At 41.1% G+C, this 23082-nt stretch overlaps 1 protein-coding gene across 1 annotated transcript in view; it reads left to right on the top strand.

Annotated features, from left to right (window-relative positions):
- LOC109928402 (cadherin-related family member 2-like) overlaps positions 1 to 23082 on the top strand; it is a 148791-nt gene that overhangs the window by 27605 nt on the left and 98104 nt on the right. The window contains exons 4-14 of the mRNA XM_048593969.1: positions 1671 to 1736; positions 2090 to 2179; positions 2328 to 2417; positions 2548 to 2664; positions 3305 to 3433; positions 3535 to 3610; positions 7551 to 7651; positions 8261 to 8464; positions 8560 to 8715; positions 20274 to 20438; positions 20526 to 20590. Of these exons, the coding sequence (XP_048449926.1) occupies positions 1671 to 1736; positions 2090 to 2179; positions 2328 to 2417; positions 2548 to 2664; positions 3305 to 3433; positions 3535 to 3610; positions 7551 to 7651; positions 8261 to 8464; positions 8560 to 8715; positions 20274 to 20438; positions 20526 to 20590 (1259 nt within the window). The remainder of the gene's footprint in view (positions 1 to 1670; positions 1737 to 2089; positions 2180 to 2327; positions 2418 to 2547; positions 2665 to 3304; positions 3434 to 3534; positions 3611 to 7550; positions 7652 to 8260; positions 8465 to 8559; positions 8716 to 20273; positions 20439 to 20525; positions 20591 to 23082) is intronic.

Raw genomic sequence — 23082 nt, 5'->3', positions numbered from 1 at the left:
CTCTGTAATGGCTATAAGATGATATTCATTAACTTGTTTTTTCATTAATTCATTTGATTTGTTCTGAATACTATGGGCATTCAAGTAAGCAGCGACTAATTTTTGCCTTTTTACCAGTGTTTCCCATTTTGACCCAATTCACTGCTGTTTCTCTGTGTTTACATATTCTGTTTCTTCCTGTACCACTCTGGGTATCATTATCCAAATAGCCAATGTATAGTACTGCCATATCCTCTTGCTTTGCAAACCTATATTTCCCCTCTCCCAACACTATCCCCCAGTTGGTTTGAAGCCCTCTCTATAGCCCTTGTTATTTGAATTGCCAGGAAATTGTTCCCAGCACGATTCAAGTGAAACCTATTCCAATGGAACAGTTCCTTTCTACCCATGTAATGGTGCCAATGCCCTAAGAACTGAAACCCATTCCAGCCTCACCAATCTTTGAACCATGCATTTAACTTCTTGACTTTATTTACCCTGTGCCAGTTTGCTCGTGGCTCAAGTAGTAATTCATAGATTACAACCTTGGAGGTTCTGCTTTGTAATTTAGCTCCTAACTGCTTAAAGTCTTTCAACAAAGCCTTCTTCCTATTCCTGTCAGTACTGTTGGTACTAATGTAGATGATGATTACTGGATCTTTACCCTACCTCTGAGGCAATGTGCTTAACTCTGGCACCCAGGAGGCAACTCAACCCTCAGGAGTACTGCTCACGCCTTCAGAGAACAATATCTATCCCTTTAGTCATGCTGTTTGCTACTACTACTACATTCATATTTCCATCTCCCACTTGAATTACTCCATGTACCAGGGTGCTGTAGTCAGTTTGTTATCCTCTGTGCAGTCCCCACTCTCATCCACACAGTTTTCAAGAACATCATAACTGTTGGGACAATTGTAGGGGCTAACGTTCCTCAATTTTAACTCCCTGGATTGTTATACCTGCCTCAGTCACACCTTCTTGCCCCTGATAACAAACCAGTTTTGAATAACTTGGTCTAAGGAGTATGACTGCCCACTGGAGCAAAGTCTTGGGATATCTTCCCCCTTCCCTGATGTGGCTCAATGTCTGCATTTATGCTGTCAGTGATATGTCAGGTAACCTAGATGTACCCTTAGTCAAGGTGGCATATGCCATTGCCTTGTTGAACAGGTCAAATTCCGTTTGCCTCATGAACATTGGTGAGCTTCATGATGGAGGCCCCAAGTGTCCACATTTCATCACTGAAGCGGATTGGTGGAGCCATCATTTCTAGGTGAATGAAAAGAAAAGTTGTTAATGCAACGGAAATTGAACAATTGTTATAACATCCTACCAGATTGTTTCTCCAGGTGGTGAAGTTGGATGGGAGTGTGGGATTCAAACACAAATAGATCAGCCACAAACTTATTGAATGACACAGCAGGCTCAGGAAAGGGGTGAATGATTTACTTCTGTTGCTGTTTCATATGTTCATAAGTTTGCAAAAAGATCCGAAGCAGGTGATGTTTATCCTGTTCTGTTTAGTATCTTGGTGTGATTTTTTTCTGTTTGCAATTTAACAGGATTAACAGCTGAACCAAAGCAACAAGCAGAAAAAATATACAAAAAAATTAGTGACCACTGTAATTCAATATTCCACAAGGCATTTTAAGTATTTGACACTTAATCATCACGTTAACCTTTTGCAGGTCTTTGCAAATAGCAATGATCACTTTGGAGTAATTATTACCGTTCATGATGGGATAAATGCATTGGTAAGTAACATCAACAATAAACAGTTATAGTTTACATATCTATATCTTTAACTTCATATTAAGAATCAATTTTCAAAGCTTTTGTACCAAGACTGTACTGAATGTATTTGAGTTTGGTGATTTCTACAAAGTGTTTAAGGTCAATTTGCAAGTGAAGCTTCCAAATAACCAAAATTCCAACCAAAAAGATGAGTCAAGCACTCTGATGCAAGATCACCACATGGTCATTCATGAGCTACCCAATAACCCTAGCTTTCCTCTTCTGTGACAGCAGTGATTTCTGGGTGTTAATTTGAGAAAATGAGTGTGAAAGGAATATGGAAAAATAGTTAACATTATTTTACCCTGTATAGGTGAAAAAGACTTTGCATATTTATATCGAGGATATTAATGACAACTCGCCAGCCTTTAAAGGGTTACCGTATCAAGTTGAAGTTGCAGAGGTAACCAGTTTCACATGTTGAACTGTATAATTTTGAACTTGCAGCTTTAAATTATGGTCAATTACATGTTGTCAAAAATGACATAATAATGACAAAATTGCTTCTAAGAACATATTATTAAGAACACCTTTATTTACTTTTTGAGCAGAATGAAAATGTGGGAACTGAAATATTCAGGGTATTTGCAAGAGACATTGATAGAGGCAATAATGGCTCTGTAACATATGAAATTCTAGAGGTAATTGCTGTACTTCCCTTTCTCTTATGCACTAATGTTCATTTTTCTAATACATTAAATGCAGTACTTTTCTTAAATTGTATATGTGAAATACACTTGGTGGATGTATCCTTTTAATATTTCTGCATAGCTTCTACCCTCAGATAATAATGATTTATTTGAAATATCCAAAAATGGAAGCATTTACCTGGAAGGTCAGCTGGACTTCTCTATAAGCACCATTTATCAGCTTCTTGTCAAAGCAGAGGTATGTAGTAAAAGTCCAGGTCATTCCAAAGTCTAAGCAAAATTTCAGTTGCAAAGTTTATTTACATTTTTAAAAACCATGCCGTACCACTCAGTACAACCTGTGAGGTTTCATTTAATGTTTAATGACAAGGAGCAGATGTAACAGCTTGTCACTAGGCAGATATCTCATTAGCTGAATTGATTAAGAGGGAATGCTCAGTATTAGGTTGCTAAAGCAGTAAAGTCAACCAACCAAGATAAATGTCTACCAAATGAATATATCGATAGACAACTGTAGGATGGAGGGTGATTTTTATCAACTTCCTACCCTAATTCATTCTTCTTAGGGCTCAAAACTATTCAAGTTCTTTCATTCCTCAGACCTCCCTTTCCTGCAACAGAGTTGCAAAAGGTTCTCTGTCACCTAACTATCTTGTTTACCTTTGCTTTTATGCCCAATTACATCTTGGATCTATGTAACATTATAAGCGTTCTCACAACATATTTTAAAGAAATAGTTTTTCATTCAAAGACAAAGTTGGTCAAGATTATCCGTGGATATATCGCAAGAAAGAGGATGAATCAGTAGTAAAGTTCTTGTAAAAAAAAGTTAGTAATACATGCTAGAAGGTGTAAAATTAATCTCATTCTTTCAACAGGATCAAGGAGAACCAGAAACAAAATATTCTACTGCCAGATTGATCATAAATGTGATTGACATACCAAATAAACCACCAGAATATTTAAACTCTTTTTACTATGTTCGAGTTCCAGAGAATTTACCTGTGGTATGTTTAATAATAAATTAACACCATTGGCAAAATGTGTTATATTATTTCATGTGATTTCTAATTGACCTGGTAATGAACCATAAATATTCTTTGTTTAGAATACAAGTATCATCACTGTAACAGCAATTGATGGAGACCGAGGTATTAACAATCCAGTCAGGTATAGTATTAATGGTATGTATTTCAGTATTAATGGTATGTATTTCAGCATTAATGTGAGATCCTTACCACATAAAAGAAAGATATAACACAAATGATGCTTTTAATTCTTTTCACTGAACATACTTCTGGTAGTTCTAAACTTGCAGATGTCAATCTGTCATCTGTACAATGCTGGGAATTATTTAGTGCTGGGAACACCCTGTAAAGGGCAAGTTTCCATTATGTGATATTAAGCAGCAGCGATAACAGCTGAAAAACAGTCCTGAGGCCAGACTGCTCCATTCTGTCTGCTTTTGATGAGCAGGTGGGAAAATTGCACAAGAAGGGCTGCAGAGGAGATTCATCAGGATGCTGCTTGGGATGGAAAACCTAAGTTATGAGGAAAAGTTAGTTTGGCTTGGTTTGTTTTGTTTGGAGCAGAGAAGCCTGAGGGGCGATCTGATTGAGGGGCATGGGAAGAGTGGATAAGCAGCAGCTGTTCCTCTTGAAGGGTCAGTCATTTGGGGACGTGGGTTCAAGATGAGTGGCAGGAGGTTTGGGGGGATGTCAGGAAAAATGTTTTCACCCGGAGCATGGTGATAGTCTGGAATGTACAGCCTGGGAGGGTGTGTAGAGGCAAGTTGCCTCACATCTTTTAAAAAAGTACCTGGATAAGCACTTGGCATGTCACTACATCGAAGTACTGGGAAATGGGATTAGTTTGAAGGTCAGATGTTTCTCATTGGGCCAAAGGACCTCTTCTGCACTGTATGATTCTATATATATATGAATCATAGAATCCCTACAATGTGGAAGCAGGCCATTTGCCCCATTGAATCCATACCGACCCTGCGAAGAGCATCCCACCCATCCCCCTAACCTATCCCTGCAACCCTGTATTTCCCATGGCTAATCCACCTAGCCTGCACATCCTTGGCACATATTGGCAATTTAGCGTGGCCAATGGCTTTGGACAGTGGGAGGAAACTAAAGCACCCGGAGGAAACTCACACAGACACGGGGGGAACGTACAAACTCCACACAGACAATCGCCCGAGGCTGGAATCAAAGCCATGTCCCTGTTGCTGTGAGGCAGCAGTGCTAACCGTTGAGCTGCCATGCCGTCCCAAATGATTCGTATGAAATGTAGAAGAGACAGAATTATATAAATAAGACAGTGAGAAATTCCTCTGAGAGCTGTTCGGTTAATTCATTGAAACATAAAAAACAGGAGCAGAATAGGCCATATGACCCTCCAAGCCTGCTCCACCATCAGCATGTACCTGGTGAGGTCAATTATTTCCTGTGAACTCTGGTGAGCACAAATTTCTTCTCAAAGTTGTCTCCTTCAGGAAAATGCCATTTCTTTGGTTAAGCACTTACAGTATTGAGGCTGAAGCCTCTCCATGCATTTCACTTCATGAGAAGTCTCATTTATATGCAGTCCACCATCTTGTACTGAAATGCTTGCTGTGATTGGGGTGAATGATCAACTGGTCCCATAATCTAACCCAACATTTGCTTCGTCTTAGCTAATCTGACCGGGCCAGACAAATGCGCTTCAACCAAAAACAGAGATCAACTTAAACAAGGGTTTAACCTAAAAGGGGAATGAACAGAAAAGGTGGATAGAGAGTAGGATGGGTGGAAAGGAAAGGTAGAGAATGGAAGTTAAACGGCGTGTTTGTTGGGTGGGCAATGGAGGGATTCTGGGAAATAGAGGCAGAAAATTGAGATGTAGAGGGCAGGGGAATAGTAATAGAGATGAGACGGACAGTGAAAGGTGGGAGCTGGATATAAAGGGCATGTGACACAATGGAGTATGTTGGTGCGCTGAGGACAGGTGCAGTGCTACTGAGTGGGAGGAGGGTTGGGAAGTGTGGTCATGGTTTAGGGGTGAGGCTAAGCATGGGCATCTCAGCAGAAGTGGGATCGGAGAAAAGCTAGAATATTCAGGGAACCAGAAGATGGGTTGCTCGCTGCTGAATTCCCGATCTCTTATCTGCTTGTGGAACCACAGTTTCGGTCAATCATAGCACCCAGAAAGTGGGGGAATGTAACAAAATTATTGCCTTGAAGATGGTCCCCAGATCATCCTGAATCTATTGGTTATCTCTCCCAGGAAACTATTCAGTGTCTTCACTTTGCCTCAGTAGCTTGAGTGTGAAAGTGAGAATATTTAGCTAGAATTCCAGCTGTCTAGTGTCTGAAACCCTAAAGTTTCAAATGTGGGGTAGGGAAAAGATTGGACCCAGTTATGAGGCTTCATATGCTCGAATGGTCTGCTGGCAATGCTGAAGTAATTTTCCAGTTCAACAAAACCAGAATGGATGAGTGAGAAACCATAACTGGGTTCCAGCAGTTATAGTTGGTGGGTGAGCCTCTGTGACATCAAGAGGTCGCCCTGTCCATAGCCCTCATAGTCTTATACGCCTCAATCGTGTCCCCCCTCAGCCTTCTCTACTCTAGCAGGAATAACATTATCTAATCTCTCCTGAAAGCTCAATGGCTCCATCCCAGGCAACATCTTGGTGAACCTCCTCTGTATCCCCCGTAGTGCTACCACATCCTTTCTGTAGTGAAGTGTTCAGAACTGCACACAGTACTCCAGCTGTGGTCTAACTAATGCTCTGTACAACTGCAATATTATATCCTTGTTATAATACTCTATGCCATGACTGATGAAAGCAAGTATCCTATGTGCCTTCTTAACTATCCTATCTCTGTGCTGTGCCAGCTTCAGAGATCTGTGAATAACTACCCCAAGATTCCTCTGTTCCTCTGAAGGTCCTGCCATTCATTAAATACTCTGTCAACTTGTTTCTTCTTCCAAAGTGCATCACCTCACACTTGAGGGTTAAATAACATCTGCCTCTGCTCTGCCCATCTGACCAACCCATTTATATCTCCCTGCAACTTACAACCATCCTCTTCGCTATTAACCACTGTACCAATCTTGGTATTGTCTGCAAACTTACTTAACATTCACCCCACATTTTCATCTATATCATTTATGTATATAACAAACAATAAGGGTCCCAATACTGATCCTTGTGGGACACTGCTGGACACTGGCTTCCAGACACTTGGACAGCCTTCTACTGCTACCCTTTGTTTACTATTACTAAGCCAGTTTCTGATCCATCTTGCAAAGTTTCTCTCAATTCCATTTTTAAATTCCTCCTTATCTTTCTTAAATTGATACCCCTTCATTCTGAGATTATACTGTCCGGTCTTAGACTCTCCCATAATGGGAAATGTTCTCTCAACATTTACCCTGTCAAGCCGCTTAAGAGTCCTATATATTTCAATGAGATCCTGCCTCATTCTTCTAAATCCCAGCGGGTAGAGTCCAACCTGTTTAGCTTTTGCTCATTAAACAATTGGGGTAGATGATTTGCGATGGAGATGAGGAGATATTTCTTCACCCAAAGAGTGGTGAGCCTGTGGAATTCATTACCACAGGAAGTAGTTGATGCCAAAATATTGAATGTGTTCAAGTGGCGACTAGATATAGCACTTGGGGCGAATGGAGTCAAAGGTTATGGGGAGAAAGCAGGATTAGGCTATTGTGTTAGGATCAGCCATGATCCTAAAGAATGGCGGAGCAGGCTCAAAGGGGTTCCTCCTGTTCTTATCTTCTTTGTTTCTGTGTTTCTTCCATGGATCATTCTAGTGAACCTTCTCTGAACTGTCTCCAATGAAATATGTTTATGTAAATAAGGAGACCAAAACTGCTCACAGTACTCCAGATGTGGTCTCACCAGCAACTTGTACAGTTACACTAAGATTTCCTTAGTCTTATACTCCAAGCCCCTTGAAATAAGACACAACATTCCATTAACCAATATGTTGTGAGGTTGTGGAATTTGTTACCAGCATTAGTGATTGCAGCAACTACAATTGTTATAAACGCTATATAAATTTATGTAATGATGTTAAGGCTACAAATTCATTCATTTTGTCACTTTAGGTATGAAAGCATTTACTGTGGATCAAGTAACTGGTACAATCAGTACTGTTTCTTTGCTGGATAGAGAAGAGATGAGAGAACATATAACAATTGATATCACTGTAAGTCTTACTCAACCATGAAACTCTAATATAGTGATTTAAAATACGTCTTTGCACTAATGACTGTTAAACATCATTACAGATTTAAACTCCACACATTTCAGTATTTCAGTTATCCCTTCTTAGGGTAAAATTGCTGGCCAGATGCAGTCTAAATGTGTTAATATCATTCGTATAATTTATTTCATTCCATTGACAGGAGTGAGGATAGTAGAATGTAAGCACCCATGCAACTTATCAGTTGTAGTATGCGGAATTCTGTATTAAATCAATACATGCATTTCCCTTTTAGTGTTCATTCAGTACTTTCAGATTCAAGCCTATAACATCTACTGTGGACGGACAACACAGCATTAATTTTGAAATGCTAGTATTAGCCGCAGAGCTTACAGTGCTTAGTTTAAAAAGAATTTGAGTTACACAAGATTAGGCTATGCAGATGTTTGGATGATTTTTGAAAACTAGAAAAAGTAGGTCATCAAAATTGATGGGGGCGGGAATTATAGCAAATTTAATCCTTTTTGGTGCAGCTTTGTTGCATTACCATGCTGCATTAATACAGATGCTGATTTAAATCACAGGAAAATAAAAATGTTTTCTTTAATATAGGCTTTTGAACTTGTTGAAGGTGTTAAAGACCTATCTGCTTCAACAACAACAGCAGTTACGGTATTAATACTTGATATAAATGACAATAAACCAGTATTTTACTCAGTGCATGGAGTGGCTACTGACAGTTTTCATGTCAGTGTGCCTGAGGAGACTGCAAACGGTGTACCCATTCTTCACCTATTTGTACAAGACCTTGATCAAGTATGTTCATTTCAGTTTTATTTGACTTCCTTTAAAAAAATCAGAAGCAATTTTCTGGTAACTGAATTCAATAACATTTTGTCTATCCCCAACAGGGTTACAATGGGACATTTGAAGTGTTTCTTACTGGGGCAAATTCCACCGCTTTTAACTTGAATCAAAATTTTGTTTATAATGAGGGAATATTAACACTCCACGTGGCAAACTCTGAGACCCTAGACTTTGAGAAGAGTCATCTCTTACAGTTTCAGGTATGGTCAACTAATTATCTTTTAATTAAATAATTGACCCACCATGATATTTTTAATGGTGAATTGTCACTGAAAGGATTTGAAAAATTTGAGCGTGATATGTTCAACAAGAGCAAACTCTTTTGATTGGTTCATAAAATATTAATAAATCTTGCTTTCCTTATCTAGAATAAGAGGCAGAAAAATAAATAACATTCACTCAATTAAATCCCCTCAGAATCTCATATAAGAAAGAGAGTAGCAGTGGAAGGGTGCTTTTCAGAATGGAAATCAGTAACTAGTGTTCCGCAGGCATCAGTGCTGGGGGGGACCTTTGTTGTTTGTAGTATAGATATAAATGATCTGGAGGAAAATGTAGGTGGTCTGATTAGTAAGTTTGTGGATGGCACCAAAATTGACAGAGGTACAGATAGTGAGGAGAATTGTCAAAGGATACATCAGGCTACAGATAGTTTGCAGATTTGGGCAGCGAAATGACAGAGTTTAATTGGACAGATGCAAGGTGATCCATTTAGGAAGATCAAATTCAGGTGCGAATTATACAATAAATGGCAGAACTCTTAGGAGCATTAACATTCAGAAGGATCTGGATGTACGGGTCCATATATCCCTGACAGTGGCAACACAGGTGGATGAGGTGGTGAAGAAGGCATACAGCACTCTTGGCTTCATCGAACTGGGCATCGAATGCAGAAGTTCGCAATTTATGTTATAGCTGTATAAAACTTTAGTTAGGATACATTTGGAATATTATATGCAGTTCTAATTGCCACACTACCAGAAGGACATGGAGAGGGTGCAGAGAAGATTTACCAGGCTGTTGCCTGGTCTGGAGCGTTTTAGTTATGAGGAGAGGCTGGATAAACTACAAAAGGGCACGGGTTCAAGGTAAGAGGGGGAAAGTTTAGGGGAGAAGTGCAAGGAAAATTTTTCACACAGAGGGTGATGGGTGCCTGTCCGTGGAGGTGGTGAAAGCAGGCCTGTTAGCAACTTTTAAAATGTATCTTGATAGACACATGAACGGAGACAAACAGATGGATAGAAACGTGTATGGGCAATAAGTAGCAGGTCTAAATAAGGACGAGGAATTGGTGTAGGCTTGGTGGGCCAAAGGGCCTGTTGACAATGATGTCCCCCACCCAAGTCCCACCCCACCCACATTCATCTGTGGCCTGGGTCGCTCAACAATCCTAGGATTCTCCCCGAAAAGATATTTCAGCTTGAATTAAAAATGTATTCACTGTAATTATTTTTCAGTTAGTTCTTTTTCTACATTTTCTCCCTTTCAATCTTTTCAAAATTTTTCTCATTTGCTTTCTGTCCCTTCTTGATTGTCTCCATGTAAACAGGGGATTTGTCTTGAGACCGAGCATGAAGCTGTGAGCAGAGGTTAAAAAACATAAGTTAGCTCAGGGACTAAAATATATAGGCAGTGAGCAGGAAATGCTGGAGACTAGAGCCAATATCCTTTGCCAACATTTGGAAAATGGAGAAGAAACCACAAGCAAGGGTCAGACCTCACACTATTCAAGGGGCGAACAGTAATAAATGGAAGAGAGCCAAAGAACTAGCTTGCCCATACAATGCTCTAGACCACAATTATATAAATGTGTACAACCACAAATTCCCAAAATGCTACTCCATCTTCCAAACTCACTGCTACACTCCAAAAAGATGAAATAGTTCATAGAGTTTGACAGTAACCCAAATGTTATTTTCTTACAGAACATGGGACCAACATGCCTTTCTCATGAAAGAAACATTGATGGTACAGGAAAAAAGAAAGAGCTTGCACTTATATGGTCCCTTTTTATGATCTCAGGATAACCCAAAGTATTTTGCATTTCATAAAGCCCCTTTGATGTGTAGTCCCTTTGTTCGTAATGCACAAAACAAATTTCACACAGCAATGTTCCACAATATCAATGCGATAATGTGTATTCATTGTGGATGGTGGCAACACTGGTGGGCCAGCGTTTATTACCCATCACTAATTGCCCTCTAGACGTTGGTGGTGAACCACCTTCTTGAACTACAGTAGTCCACGTATATAAGAACACACATAGTGCTGTTAGAGAAGGAGTTCCAAAATTTTGATTCTCTGAAGACAGTTTGCAACAAGTAACATACTGACAGTAACCAAATAGACTGTGCTGGTGAAACTCACAACACAGTGAGCAATGTTACATGTGATTGGATAACATTTGCTAAATAGACATGAGTACGTGAAGAATTACACTGTCAGCCAATTTGGGATTGTCAGTCGGGCTCACAATGTGATGTGCTTACATGTACTGGAAGCTATATGTGTCAATACATCAGGCCCTGTTCTTTGTAGACAACAAGAACATGTACACACACTGCACCTCTTTTAGCTTAACGAAATAGGTGACCACATTCTCTGGTTCATTTCTTAAGGCCATTTCTTCACCAACTATAGTGAATCTATCTGGTTTAAAATGTATATAAATCTTGGCAGTTAACTGTCATCATCATTTGGTGCATTCTCCATGGCAACACCTCTACCAATCAGAGTCCACTTGCTAACTAACTAGAACTTTACTCTCCTACAGTATATTTGTCAATTACCACGTACTTTGATACTTCTTGTGAATTGTTCTGATGAGGCAAGATGAAAAGCCTTTAAAAAATGCCCTTTTTTCAATAACACTCAAGTTCTATTTTCCCAAACAACTACTTATATCCATTATATAGCTTCTATAAAATTTGGTGCCAAAACTGCATTCAATGCTTCAACTTTGGGTCCAACTAATATCTTGTTCAAGCTCAATATTACCTCCACTGGCAATTTTCAGTTTTTCTATTTCGATTTCAACATTTAAGCTTTTAGTTTTTACTTTGCTGAGCCAATTATCTACCACCCATTCCCACGTTAGGCTCCAGCAACTTACCATCAGCACCCTGGAGAAACGGTCCACCTCTTTGTATCCCTAGGGCTTTCTCTGCAAGTGCAGCTTCATTCTTAAGCCTTACATGCATGTAATTGCTTGTATCATCAGGACCATTATGTTTGTTTGATTTGGTTTGCTGCTTTTGACAGCATCCCATGACAATCAGATAGCTAGCAAATTTACATTTTGCTTAAAGGGGAAAACGGCTTTGTAACAGTCCTTGAAACAAAACTCAGAAGTATATGTCAGTGTTTTACTACACTGTTAATTTCATGGGGAGGGGGCTCACCACCTCAGATTTGACTCCTGTGTTACAAAGAGCAGGGAAGGCATCAGGCAACCTGTCTACCTGTAGGCCTATTGAGGCTCTTGTGACCCAGTGGTTCCACCTCTACAGCTGGAAGGATAAGGCAGGTAGCCTGACAGCATGGGGTGCCATTCAGTAAAATTCTGCCCATCGGAAGCCTGCCCTCAGATTGTAACCCCAAAAAAGTTATCCCTTGTGCCCAGCCAATCTCTCAGACTTGCCCCTCAACTGCAGTCTACTAGTCAAGCCAGTCCAAAAATGCCTGATTTACCTTTAAGCTGTGATCTCATCCCATCTTGTTTTCGGATTATGGCTGGGATCCCAGTAGTGGCTGCCAGCTCTCTGGGGTGGAACCTCCTCTGGGATGGGAATGGATGTCCATCTCTGAAAGAAATAAAGATTGTTGTCTGTGAAACGTGGCTCCAGGACAGCTGAATTTCAGCTTGACAGGCTGATGGCTGTCAGGAAGGGTTCACAATGTTCCTTAAAATCTAGCCCAAAGTAAACAAAGATATTCTGGGAGACACGGATTAGTGACTTGAGTACAGAGCTCAATTCAGATGTTTGTGAGGTGATAAATTTTGTTAGGAAGACCGAGGAAAAGCAATAGAAACTAAATGACACAATTTTTACTGTGATGCAGGAGCAGTGAACCCCAGGGAGTATGTTAGACACAATTCTGATCCACGGATGGACCTGAGCATTTAGTCCCCAATTCCAAATTTTATTCCAGAGACTTGGAGCATGCAAGTCCCTATCTGCATCTTCTGCATGAGTTTCAATCTCCTTCTCATGCATAGCCCATTTATGGATAACTTCCATTGCCTCAAAAATGATCTTCACCCAGTAAAGGTGAACTGTGGACTAGGTGAAAGTTCCGTAGCTATAAACTGCCGTAAATCCTATGTTATATCATTTGGGAGGACAGATAGACTTATGCACAGTTCCTCATCGGGTTTTGGCTTAAACAGAATTTGGTGGCTAATAATAAAGTCAGAAGAAATATTGATGATAGCCATGATCTGTCCATTTGGGATGCACAATGTTTGTACTTTTTGGTATCCTGATGCTGCCGTGGTGACATAGTAGGTGTCTCTAACTAAGGCTTATTTAAGAAAAGCCTGGTTATTTACCGACAGCATAGACAATGAGTAGTTCTCATAAGAGGTAAATCCACACTGTGTTAGCTCTTCTTTGATCATTTCTTCTGGGCATGCCCAGTGGATTCCCCCTTGATGGCATTGGAACAAATCTATGCCACTTGTGGATCCCTCTAGAACTGTAGCATGTCATTGTGACCCTTACTGAAACTAGCTGTATAGTGAAAATTTACATATGTTTAATCAATCTGTTCAGACACCTTTTGAGGGCAGGTAGAGACCACTGTGCCACAAGAGCCCTTATATAGTCGATTTGTAAGTGGATTGAATTTAAATTCCACAGGCTGCGATGGTAGAATTTGAACCAACATCCCTGGAGCATTGGGCTGCGCCTCTGGATTGCTAATCCAGCACATTACCAATGTGGTGGATTTCACCCATTCACAACAACCCACAGCAACAGAGGCAATGGGGAAGCCAAGAAAAATGGCAGAAAGGTAGAACAGGTACGGATCAGCTTACAGACAGAGATCAAACCATGTCTGCAGATATCTGCAAAGTGTAAAATGTAGATATGAAAGAGAAAGAGATCCACAAATAGATCTTTGGGGTAGTCTAAAAGAAATAATCTCAGAGCTGAAAGACAAGCCATTTCTAGAGAAGCTCTGGCAATGATTAGATAAGACTGGAGCAAATTGCTGATGCCAAAGATCACAATGGGGTTGAAGATGATATTGATAAGTGCACCTTTGTAACGCCCACATGTTTCCCTTTGATTTGGATCACTCTGATGCTGTTGCAGTTGAATCCTGATTTAAGGTTGAAGTGTAGCAGTGTGAAAAGCTGAGATAGTGGAGAGGAATGGCAGGATAGTGATGGGTTTGATGTTTGCAAAGAAGTTTCAACACTGTCTGTTTGTGAAGATACATATATTATGTAGGACTGATAACAAGGTGTAAAGCTGGATGAACACAGCAGGCCAAGCAGCATCAGAGGAGCACGAAGGCTGACGTTTCGGGCCTAGACCCTTCTTCAGAAAAAAAAGACTGTCAGGATTTTTCTTAAACACTGTCCTGCAAAACTGCTGAAACTTTTCAATAGTGCAGTTACCAATAATTGCCAATATTTAAAACAACCTTTGCAGCTTTAGTATTTCCAAGCAATTCTGAAGCCACCTTGATGTGTTGTCTTCTAAATTCTTGCAGACTTGCTCCACATTGCCTTTTTGTGAATTCATCCCTTCACTAATGTCTGTGCTTGGTATATCTGATACATTTCAATGGCTTTATTTGTACTCAGCACAGTTCATTAGGCTGCACACACAATGAATGTCTGTTTTGTTGCTCATGCAACTATTTTCATTACAGTAGCATGCCTTTTCAGTTTGATGTTGTTCCAATCAAAACTGATTACATTGATATTCGTTAATTTCATTGGTTCATTGGAGTTAAGAAAACAGAATAAATGTGATGAACCAAATTACTAAGGACTTGTGTTTGTAATTAATTGTTAAGTTGGCAAAATGCAGGCGCATGGCATGAAATCAATGTAATTTTGAGAGTTCTAACCTTGAACAGCAAGGTCCTTGGGGATGAAATTCCTTACTCTTACTTGCATATTTATTCTGCAGGAAAAGCAAGGGCAAGTTTTATCTTTGCAAGGACATTTAGCTGGAAATCATAAACAAAACCAGAAATTGCTGAAAAGTCACAGCAGGTCTGGCAGCATCTTTGGAAAGAAAGAAAAGTTTCAGGTCCAGTGACCCTTCTTTAGAATTGATTGTAGCTGGGAAAAGTTTGGTATATATGTTGGCGAAAGGATGGCGGCAAGGGGAAAGAGTAAATAATAGGTGGAGATGAAGGCTAGATAGAGAGAAAAATAGTTGGGCAGATGAAGGAATGGGAAAAGGTATTCCTGGGGCAATGAATACGTGCTAAAATGGGGACTGTTAGTAGCTGACAATAGGTTATTAGTGGTAGCAACCCATTTGATGACAGAACCTGGTGTGAGCGGGTTGGGAGAAGGTGCTCACTCCCTTAAATTATTGAACTCAATATTGAGTCCAGAAGGCTGTAGAGTTTCCAAGTGGAAACTGAGGTTTTGTTTTTCCAGCTTGTGTTGAGCTTTGCTGGAACACTGTAGCAAGCCTGAGACAGAGATGTTGGCAAGGGGGCACAGTGGTGTGTTGAAATGGCAGGTAACCAGAAGCTCAGTGTCATTTTTCCAGACTGAAAGCAGGTGTCCTGCAAAGCGGTCACCCAGTCTACGCTTTGTTTCCCCAGTGTAGACAGACCACATTGTGAGCAGCGAAAACATTAGACTAGATAGAATGAAGTGCAGGTGAAGTGATTCTTCATCTGGAAGGTGTGTTTGGGCCCACGAATGGTTAGGAGGGAGGAAGTAAATAAGCAAATGTTACACCTTCTGTGATGGCATGGGAAGGCACCGTGGGGCTATGGGAAGGCGTTGGGAGTGGGGTAGAAGTGGACCATGTTGTCCCAGAGGGAATGGACCTTGTAGAAGGCTGACAAGGGAGCGAGAGAAATATGTGTCTGGTGGTGGCCTCCTGGTGGAAGTGGTGGAAATGGTGGCTAATGATCCTTTGGCTGTGGATGCTGGTGGGATGGTAAATGAGGATGAGGGGGACCCTATCGCTGTTAACTCCCATAATTTTGATAGAGGAAAATTCAGTTTTGGTAATGGCATTGAATGTAAAGGGGTGATGGTTAGATTCTGTGTTGTTGGAGATTATCTTTGACTGGCATTTGCATTGCACAAATGTTGCTTGCTTCTTTTCTGCCAAAGCCTGGATGTGTCCCGGTCTTGCTGTATATGGGCTCAGACCTGTACAGTATCTGAATTGACATCAATAATGCTAGACATTGTGCAGTCATCAGCAAACATCCTCACTTCTGACCCCATGATAGAGGAAAGATCATTGGTGAAACAGCTGAAGATGGTTGGACTAGGACACTCCCTGAGGAACTCCTGCAGAGATGTCCTTGAGCTCCAACTAATTGACATCCAACTGGCCACCAGTGTGCTGGGTATACTCCAACCAGAGGACACCTTTCCCCCATTGACAATTCCCATTGACACCAGTTTTGCTAGGGCCCCTAATGCCACACTCAGTCAGCTGCAACCTTGATGTCAAGGGCAGTCACTCTTACTTCCCCTTCAGAATTCAACTTTTGTTTCCATGTTTGAAACAAGGCTGTCATGAGGTTAGGAGCTAAGTGGCCCTGGTGGGCCCCAAACTGAGATCAACGCTCAGCAAATGCTACGAGAGATGATCTGAGAGTAGACAGATGGGAGGTAATTGGCTGGGTTGGATTTCTCCTGCTTTGCAGAACATGCCTGGGTAGTGTTCCACATTATTGCCAGAACATTGTCAGGCAGCATAGCCTTTATAATATAAAGTGCTTTCAGCTGATTTTTGATATAATGTGGAGTGATTCTAATTGGCTAAAGATTGGCATCGGTGATGTTAAGGACCTCAGGTGGATGGATCATCCACTGAGCACTTCTGGCTGAAGAGGGATGCAAAATTTCAGCGTTGTCTTCTGCACTGATGTGCTGCCTTCCCCTTTATTCCCCCTTATTGTTGAAGATGGGAGTAATTGTGGAGCCTCTACCTCCTGTTAATTGATTAACTATCAACTACCATGCATGATGGGATGTGGCAGGACTGCAGAACTTATAGGAACCTGTCGCCTTGTAAATGGTAAATGGAAAAGCCCTGGGGAAAATTGATACACAGAGAGATCTGGGTGTTCAGGTCCATTGTACCCTGAAGGTGGCAATGCAGGTCGATAGAATGGTCAAGAAGGCATACGGCATGCTTTCATTCATCGAACGGGGTATTGAGTACAAGAGTTGGCAGGTCATGTTACAGTTGTATAGGACTTTGGTTCGGCCACATTTGGAATACTGCATACAGTTCTGGTCGCCACATTACCAAAAGGATGTGGATGCTTTGGAGAGGATGCAGAGGAGGTTCACCAGGATGTTGCCTGGTATGGAGGGCACTAGCTATGAAGAGAGGTTGAGTAGATTAGGATTATTTACATTAGAAAGACGGAGGTTGTGGGGGGACCTGATTGAGGTCTACAAAATCATGAGAGGTATAGACAGGGTGGATAGCAAGAAGCTTTTTCCCAGAGTGGGGGACTCAATTACCAGGGGTCACAATTTCAAGGTGAGGGGGGAAATGTTTAAGGGAGATATGCGTGGAAAGTTCTTTACGCAGAGGGTGTTGGTTGCCTGGAATGCTTTGCCAGCGGAGGTGGTAGAGGCGGGCACGATAGTGTCATTTAAGATGTATCTAGACAGATACATGAATGGGCAGGGAGCAGAGGGATACAGATCCTTGGAAAATAGGCGACAGGTTTAGATAGAGGATCTGGATCGGCGCAGGCTTGGAGGCCGAAGGGCCTGTTCCTGTGCTGTAATTTTCTTTGTTCTTTGTTCTTGTTCTTGTGTATACTGCTTACACTGTTTGGTATGTAAGTAGTCCTGTGCTGTATATCCTAGGCCTGTAGCATATATCCTAGTATCTTAAAGCAAGTGGCAACAGAGATGGTAGATGCACTGGCAATATTACTCCAAAATTCCCTGGATTATGGAAAGGTTCTAGTGGATCAGAAAAATGCCAATATAATACCCTTATTCAAAATGCAAGGGAGGCAGAAAACAGGAAAATACTGACCAGTTATTTATCATTTGTTGTTGGAAAATTGTTGGAATCATTAATAAAGAAGTAGTAACAAAACATTTGGAAGGTCAAAACGCAATCCATGGTTTTATGAAGGTCAGCGTGATTTTATGGAGGGTAAATCGTGTTTGACTAATTTGCTGGAGCTCTTTGAAGATGTAACAAGTGATACAGATAATGGGGATCTTGCAGATGTAGTATATCTGGACTTCCAGAGGCAATTGGTAAGGTGCTGTACAAAAGGTTAATACACAAGATAAGATCATACGGGGTTAGGAATAATATACCAGCTCGGATAGAGGACTGGCTGACGAACAAAATCAGAGAGTCAGAATAGATCTGTCTTTTTCTGGTTCGCAAGCTTGAACTAGTGGGGTGTCTTCGGGGCCCAACTATTTACAATCTAATTAATAACATGAAAAGAGGGATAGAATGTACTATAGCTAAATTTGCAGATGACACTAAAATAAGTGACAAAGTCAGTTGCAATAAAGAAATAAGAAATTTACAAATGGATCTGGTTAGGTGAATCGACCAAGATTTGGCAGATGAAGTTTAATGTGAATAAATGTAAAGTTATCCATTTTGGTCTGAACAATAGAAAGACAACTTATTATCTGAATGGAGAGAAACTTCAGTGCAGAGGGATGTCCTCATGCATGTATTGTAGGAAGCTAGTATACAGGTACAGCAGGTAATAAGGAAAGCATGTGAAATTTTGGCATTTTTTGGCTAAAGAAATGGAGTATAGAAGTAGTGAAATGCCGTTGTAATTGTACAAGACACTGGTGAGACCGCACCTGGAGTGCTATGTACAGCTTACTTGAGAAATGATGGAATTGCTTTGGAAGCAGTTCAGAGAAGGTTGACTAGATTAATTCCGGAGATGGAAATCTTGTCTGTTGAGGAGAGATTGAGCAGTTTAAGCCTATACGCTCTGGAGTTTAGAAAGATGAGAGGAGATCTAGTAGAGGTATATAGATGCTAAACGGGATTGACAAAGTGGGCGGAGAGTGGATGCTTCTCTTTGTGGGGAAATCTAGAACAAGAGGTCATAGTTTTAGGCTGAGGATTGGCATATTTAAAGCAAATATGAGGAAGAATAATTTCTCTCAAGGGGTCATGAGTCTGTGGAATTCAGTACCCAGAGTGTGGAGAAATCCAGGACACTGAATAAATTTAATGAAGAGAATGGCAGATTTTCAATTAGCAATTGGTAAAGACTTATGAGGAGCGAGTAGGAAAGTGGAGTTAAGTTGAGATCATCCATGATCGCATTAAATAGTGGCGCAGGTTTGAGGGACAGAATTGCCTACTCCTATTCCTAGTCCTTATGTTCTTACATTTTTATGTTCTTATGTACCTTTATCAGGTTGACACCCAATTTTAGGAATGCCTGGTTCTGCACCTGGCATGTCTTCCTGCACTCTTTACTGAACCAGGATTGACCTGATAGTAATAGTACATGGAAGATATGCCGAGCTATGAAGTGACAGACTGTGGCTAATACAATTCCACTGCTGTTGATGGCCCACAGCATGTCATAGATACCCAGCCATACATTGCTAAATTTGTTTGATGTCTGTCTTATGTGGCATGGTGACAGTGCCACAGAATGGGATTATCTTGTACAATTTCTTGTTCTAGGCACGACGCTTTATCAAGAATATGAAAGTATTTACAGTGCAAAAAAAGATTGACTGGAGTGGTCCCAGCGACGCTGAAATAAAAACCAAAAGAACTTTGGATGCTGTAAATCAGAAACAAAAACCAAAGGTGCTGGAAAAGCTCAGCAGGTCTGGCAGCATCTGTGCAGAGAAATTAGAGTCTGCGTTTTGAGCCTGGGGACCATTCCCCAGAACTGAACCTCAGAAATCAGTTCTGAGGAAGAGTCACCGGACCCGAAACATTAACCCTGATTTCTCTTCACAGATGCTGCCTGAACTGCTGAGCTATTCCAGCAAATTCTGTTTTTGTCCCAGTGATGAGACAATTGGTTGCTTGAATAGATTGGAGATGCCAATGCTGTTCTCCTTGGAGAAGAGAAGATTAAGATGAGATTTGACATAAATGATTAAAATCATGGAGGCCCACTTGAGTAGATAAAGAGCAGCTGTTTCCATTAGTAGAAGGGTTGACTATCAGAGGCCCTCACTTTAGAGGATTGGCAAATGAAGCAATGGCGACATGTGGAAAACTTTTCTAGGTAGTGAGTGATTTGGAATTGGTGGGAGCAAATTCAATGAAGGCCTTCGAAAGAGAATTCAGTAATTATTTGAAGAAAAAAGTTTGGCATGGCTATGAGGGATACAGCTGGAGAGTGGGACTAGATGAGTTGCTCTCACAGACAGTAGACACTGATACAATGGGCTGAATGGTCTTCTTAAATACTGCAACTATTGTATAATTAGAGTTTCTCTAGAAATAGCTGTTGTTATTGGCCTGCATTGGTTACTGAATGATTTTTATTCAGTTGTTTAATTGGAATGACAGTTTATCAAAGTATGCAATTTTTATTTTTTTAGATATGTGCTGTTGAAGTGGAGACACAAGAATTGTTCAGCTCTGTTGCCGTTGTACATGTTGATATAACGGACAGAAACGACAACAGCCCTGTATTTGATCAAGATTATATTTTACTGGAAGTCTCAGAAGACAGTCCAAATGGCTACAACGTGACTTGCATCACTGTAAGAAATTACAGAGAGATTTTACTAAAATATATTTTTAAAACATTTATGTACAGTCTCTTTATTCATCTTTTTATGTTTACAAAGGCCACAGATGCTGATAGCTCAAATTTTCGCAGGATAACCTACCAACTTCTTGGATCTGACAGCGTGTAAGTTTCCTAATCTTTAGATGTAGCTGTTCACAGTGATACTGGTCATTCTGATTCCGGTGTTGAATCACCAATTTTGGCAATTTCATTGCACTCAAAGTGTTGTAGAATAAGTCGGAAGGAAGTATTTACATTTTGACATAGTAACAACTTGTTTATAGACTGACAACCATATTCCCAACAATTGTGATACTACTAATAAAACATTGATACTTATACATAGCATTGTTATATATGCGTTCTGATGAAGGGTCACTGGACTCAAAACATTAAGTCTGTTTGTCTCTCCATTGATGCTGCCAGACCTGCTGAATTTCCCAGTGATTTCTGCTTTTGTTTGTTTTGAATCTCCAGCATCCACTGTTCTTTGTTTTATATTGTGGTCTGAGCCTTCTTTATTTACTGCCAAGTAGTCGGTTACTGGATCAGTGGTTTCCCCATGCAATGGAGTGAGAAGTTCCTCCATGCATTTCTCAATGATGCAATTTGGAGACTTGAGTTCAAATACAAAAGTAGGACACCTGGCATCCTTAGCTGATCTGGCCTTGACGTGACTGCAGTTTGACAGAAATCTGGCTGACTATTAATTGCCTGTGAAGTAGCCCGGCAAACCACACAGTTATATCAAACAACTGCAGAAAAGAGCACAACGAATAAACCGATCCTTGGGTTTACTGAATAAACTGTAGTGGTTCCAGAAGATGGTGCACTGCCCACTTTCTTAAGAGAAACATGTGATAGGTAATAAATATTGGCCTCACCAGAAATGTCAACATTCTCATGAATGAATAAAATAAGGTTGGAAACATAATGATGCATGGTGCCAATTTTGCACTGGTACCAACTGACCACCTTGGCCCAAGCTGATATTTTTTCAAAGACTAAATTCTAAGGCAGAACACTTTGAAAGTCCTTCTAACCTTCAAACTGGGGTATGACATTCAATGGATAAAATTATATCTAAAACAAAAACAGAAATTGCTGGAAAAGCTCAGCAGGTCTGGCAGCATCTGTAGAGAGAAATTAGAGTTAATGTTTTGGGTCGAGTGACCCTTCCTCTGAACTGGTTATATCTGGTTAGACCATCCATCCAAATATTGAAACATAAGAGATTTGCCAACAAAATGCACACTTAAATAAGTTGGTGATCTCATTCAAGCATTCAAAATACTTGACGGGCTCCACAAGGTAGATATAGGAAGAAGGAACAAGAACAACACAGCATAGATTTAAATTGATTTACAAAAGGAGCAAATGTGATGTGAAAGAAAACTTTTTACACAAGAAGTGGCTCAGATCTGGAATGCCTGGAATTTTGGTGGAGGCAGGTTCACTGAGTCTTTAAACAGGCATTAGATGTTTATTTGAATAGAAACAACTTGCAAGGACACAGGAAAAGTCAGGAGAATGGTACTAAGTCATGATGCTCCTTTGGAGAGCTGGTGAGGAAACAATGGGCTAAATGGCATTCTTCTGTGCTGTAACCATGCTGTGATTCTGTGATTCTATTTGCTTTAGAACGGGCAGGATCCAAGTTGCAAAATGATACCTTCACATAAAAAACTGACATCGTTAATTGCTAAGGGTGTTTCAGAGATAGTAGGAACTGCAGATGCTGGAGAATCTGAGATAACAAGGTGTACAGCTGGATGAACACAGCAGGCTAAGCAGCATTCAGAGGAGCACTAAAGCTGACATTTCGGGCCTAGACCCTTCTTCAGAAATGGGGGAGGGGAAGGAGGTTCTGAAATAAATAGGGAGAGAGGGGGAGGTGGATAGAAGATGGATAGAGGAGAAGATAGGTGGAGAGGAGACAGACAGGTCGAAGAGGCGGGGATGGAGCCAGTAAAGGTGAGTGTAGGTGGGGAGGTAGGGAGGGGATACGTCAGTCCAGGGAGGATGGACAGGTCAAGGGGGCGGGATGAGGCTAGTAGGTAGGTGGTGGGGGTGGGGCTTGAGGTGGGAGGAGGGGATAGGTGGAAGGAAGGACAGGTTAGGGAGGCAGGGATGAGCTGGGCTGATTTTGGGATGCAGTAGAGGGAGGGGAGATTTTGAAGCTTGTGAAGTCCACATTGAGACCATTGGGCTGCAGGGTTCCCAAGCAGAATATGAGGTGGTGTTCCTGCAACCTTCAGGTGGCATCATTGTGGCACTGCAGGAGGCCCAGGATGGACATGTCGTCTGAGGAATGGGAGGGGCAGTTGAAATGGTTCGCGGCTGGGAGGTGCAGTTGTTTAGTGCGAACCGAGCGTAGGTGTTCAGCAAAGCGGTCCCCGAGCCTCCGCTTGGTTTCCCCGATGTAGAGGAGGCCTCAACGGGAACAGCGGATACAGTATACCACATTAGCAGATGTGCAGGTGAACATCTGCTTGATATGGAAAGTCTTCTTGGGGCCTGGGATGGGGGTGAGGGAGGAGGTGTAGGGGCAGGTGTAGCACTTCCTGGGGTTGCAAGGAAAAGTGCCGGGTGAGGTGGGGCTGGAGGGGAGTGTG

This window comes from Rhincodon typus, chromosome 3 (genome assembly GCF_021869965.1).
Source record: "Rhincodon typus isolate 14 chromosome 3, sRhiTyp1.1, whole genome shotgun sequence".
Lineage (NCBI taxonomy): Eukaryota > Metazoa > Chordata > Chondrichthyes > Orectolobiformes > Rhincodontidae > Rhincodon > Rhincodon typus.
This window is presented reverse-complemented; position numbering and strand designations above follow the sequence as displayed.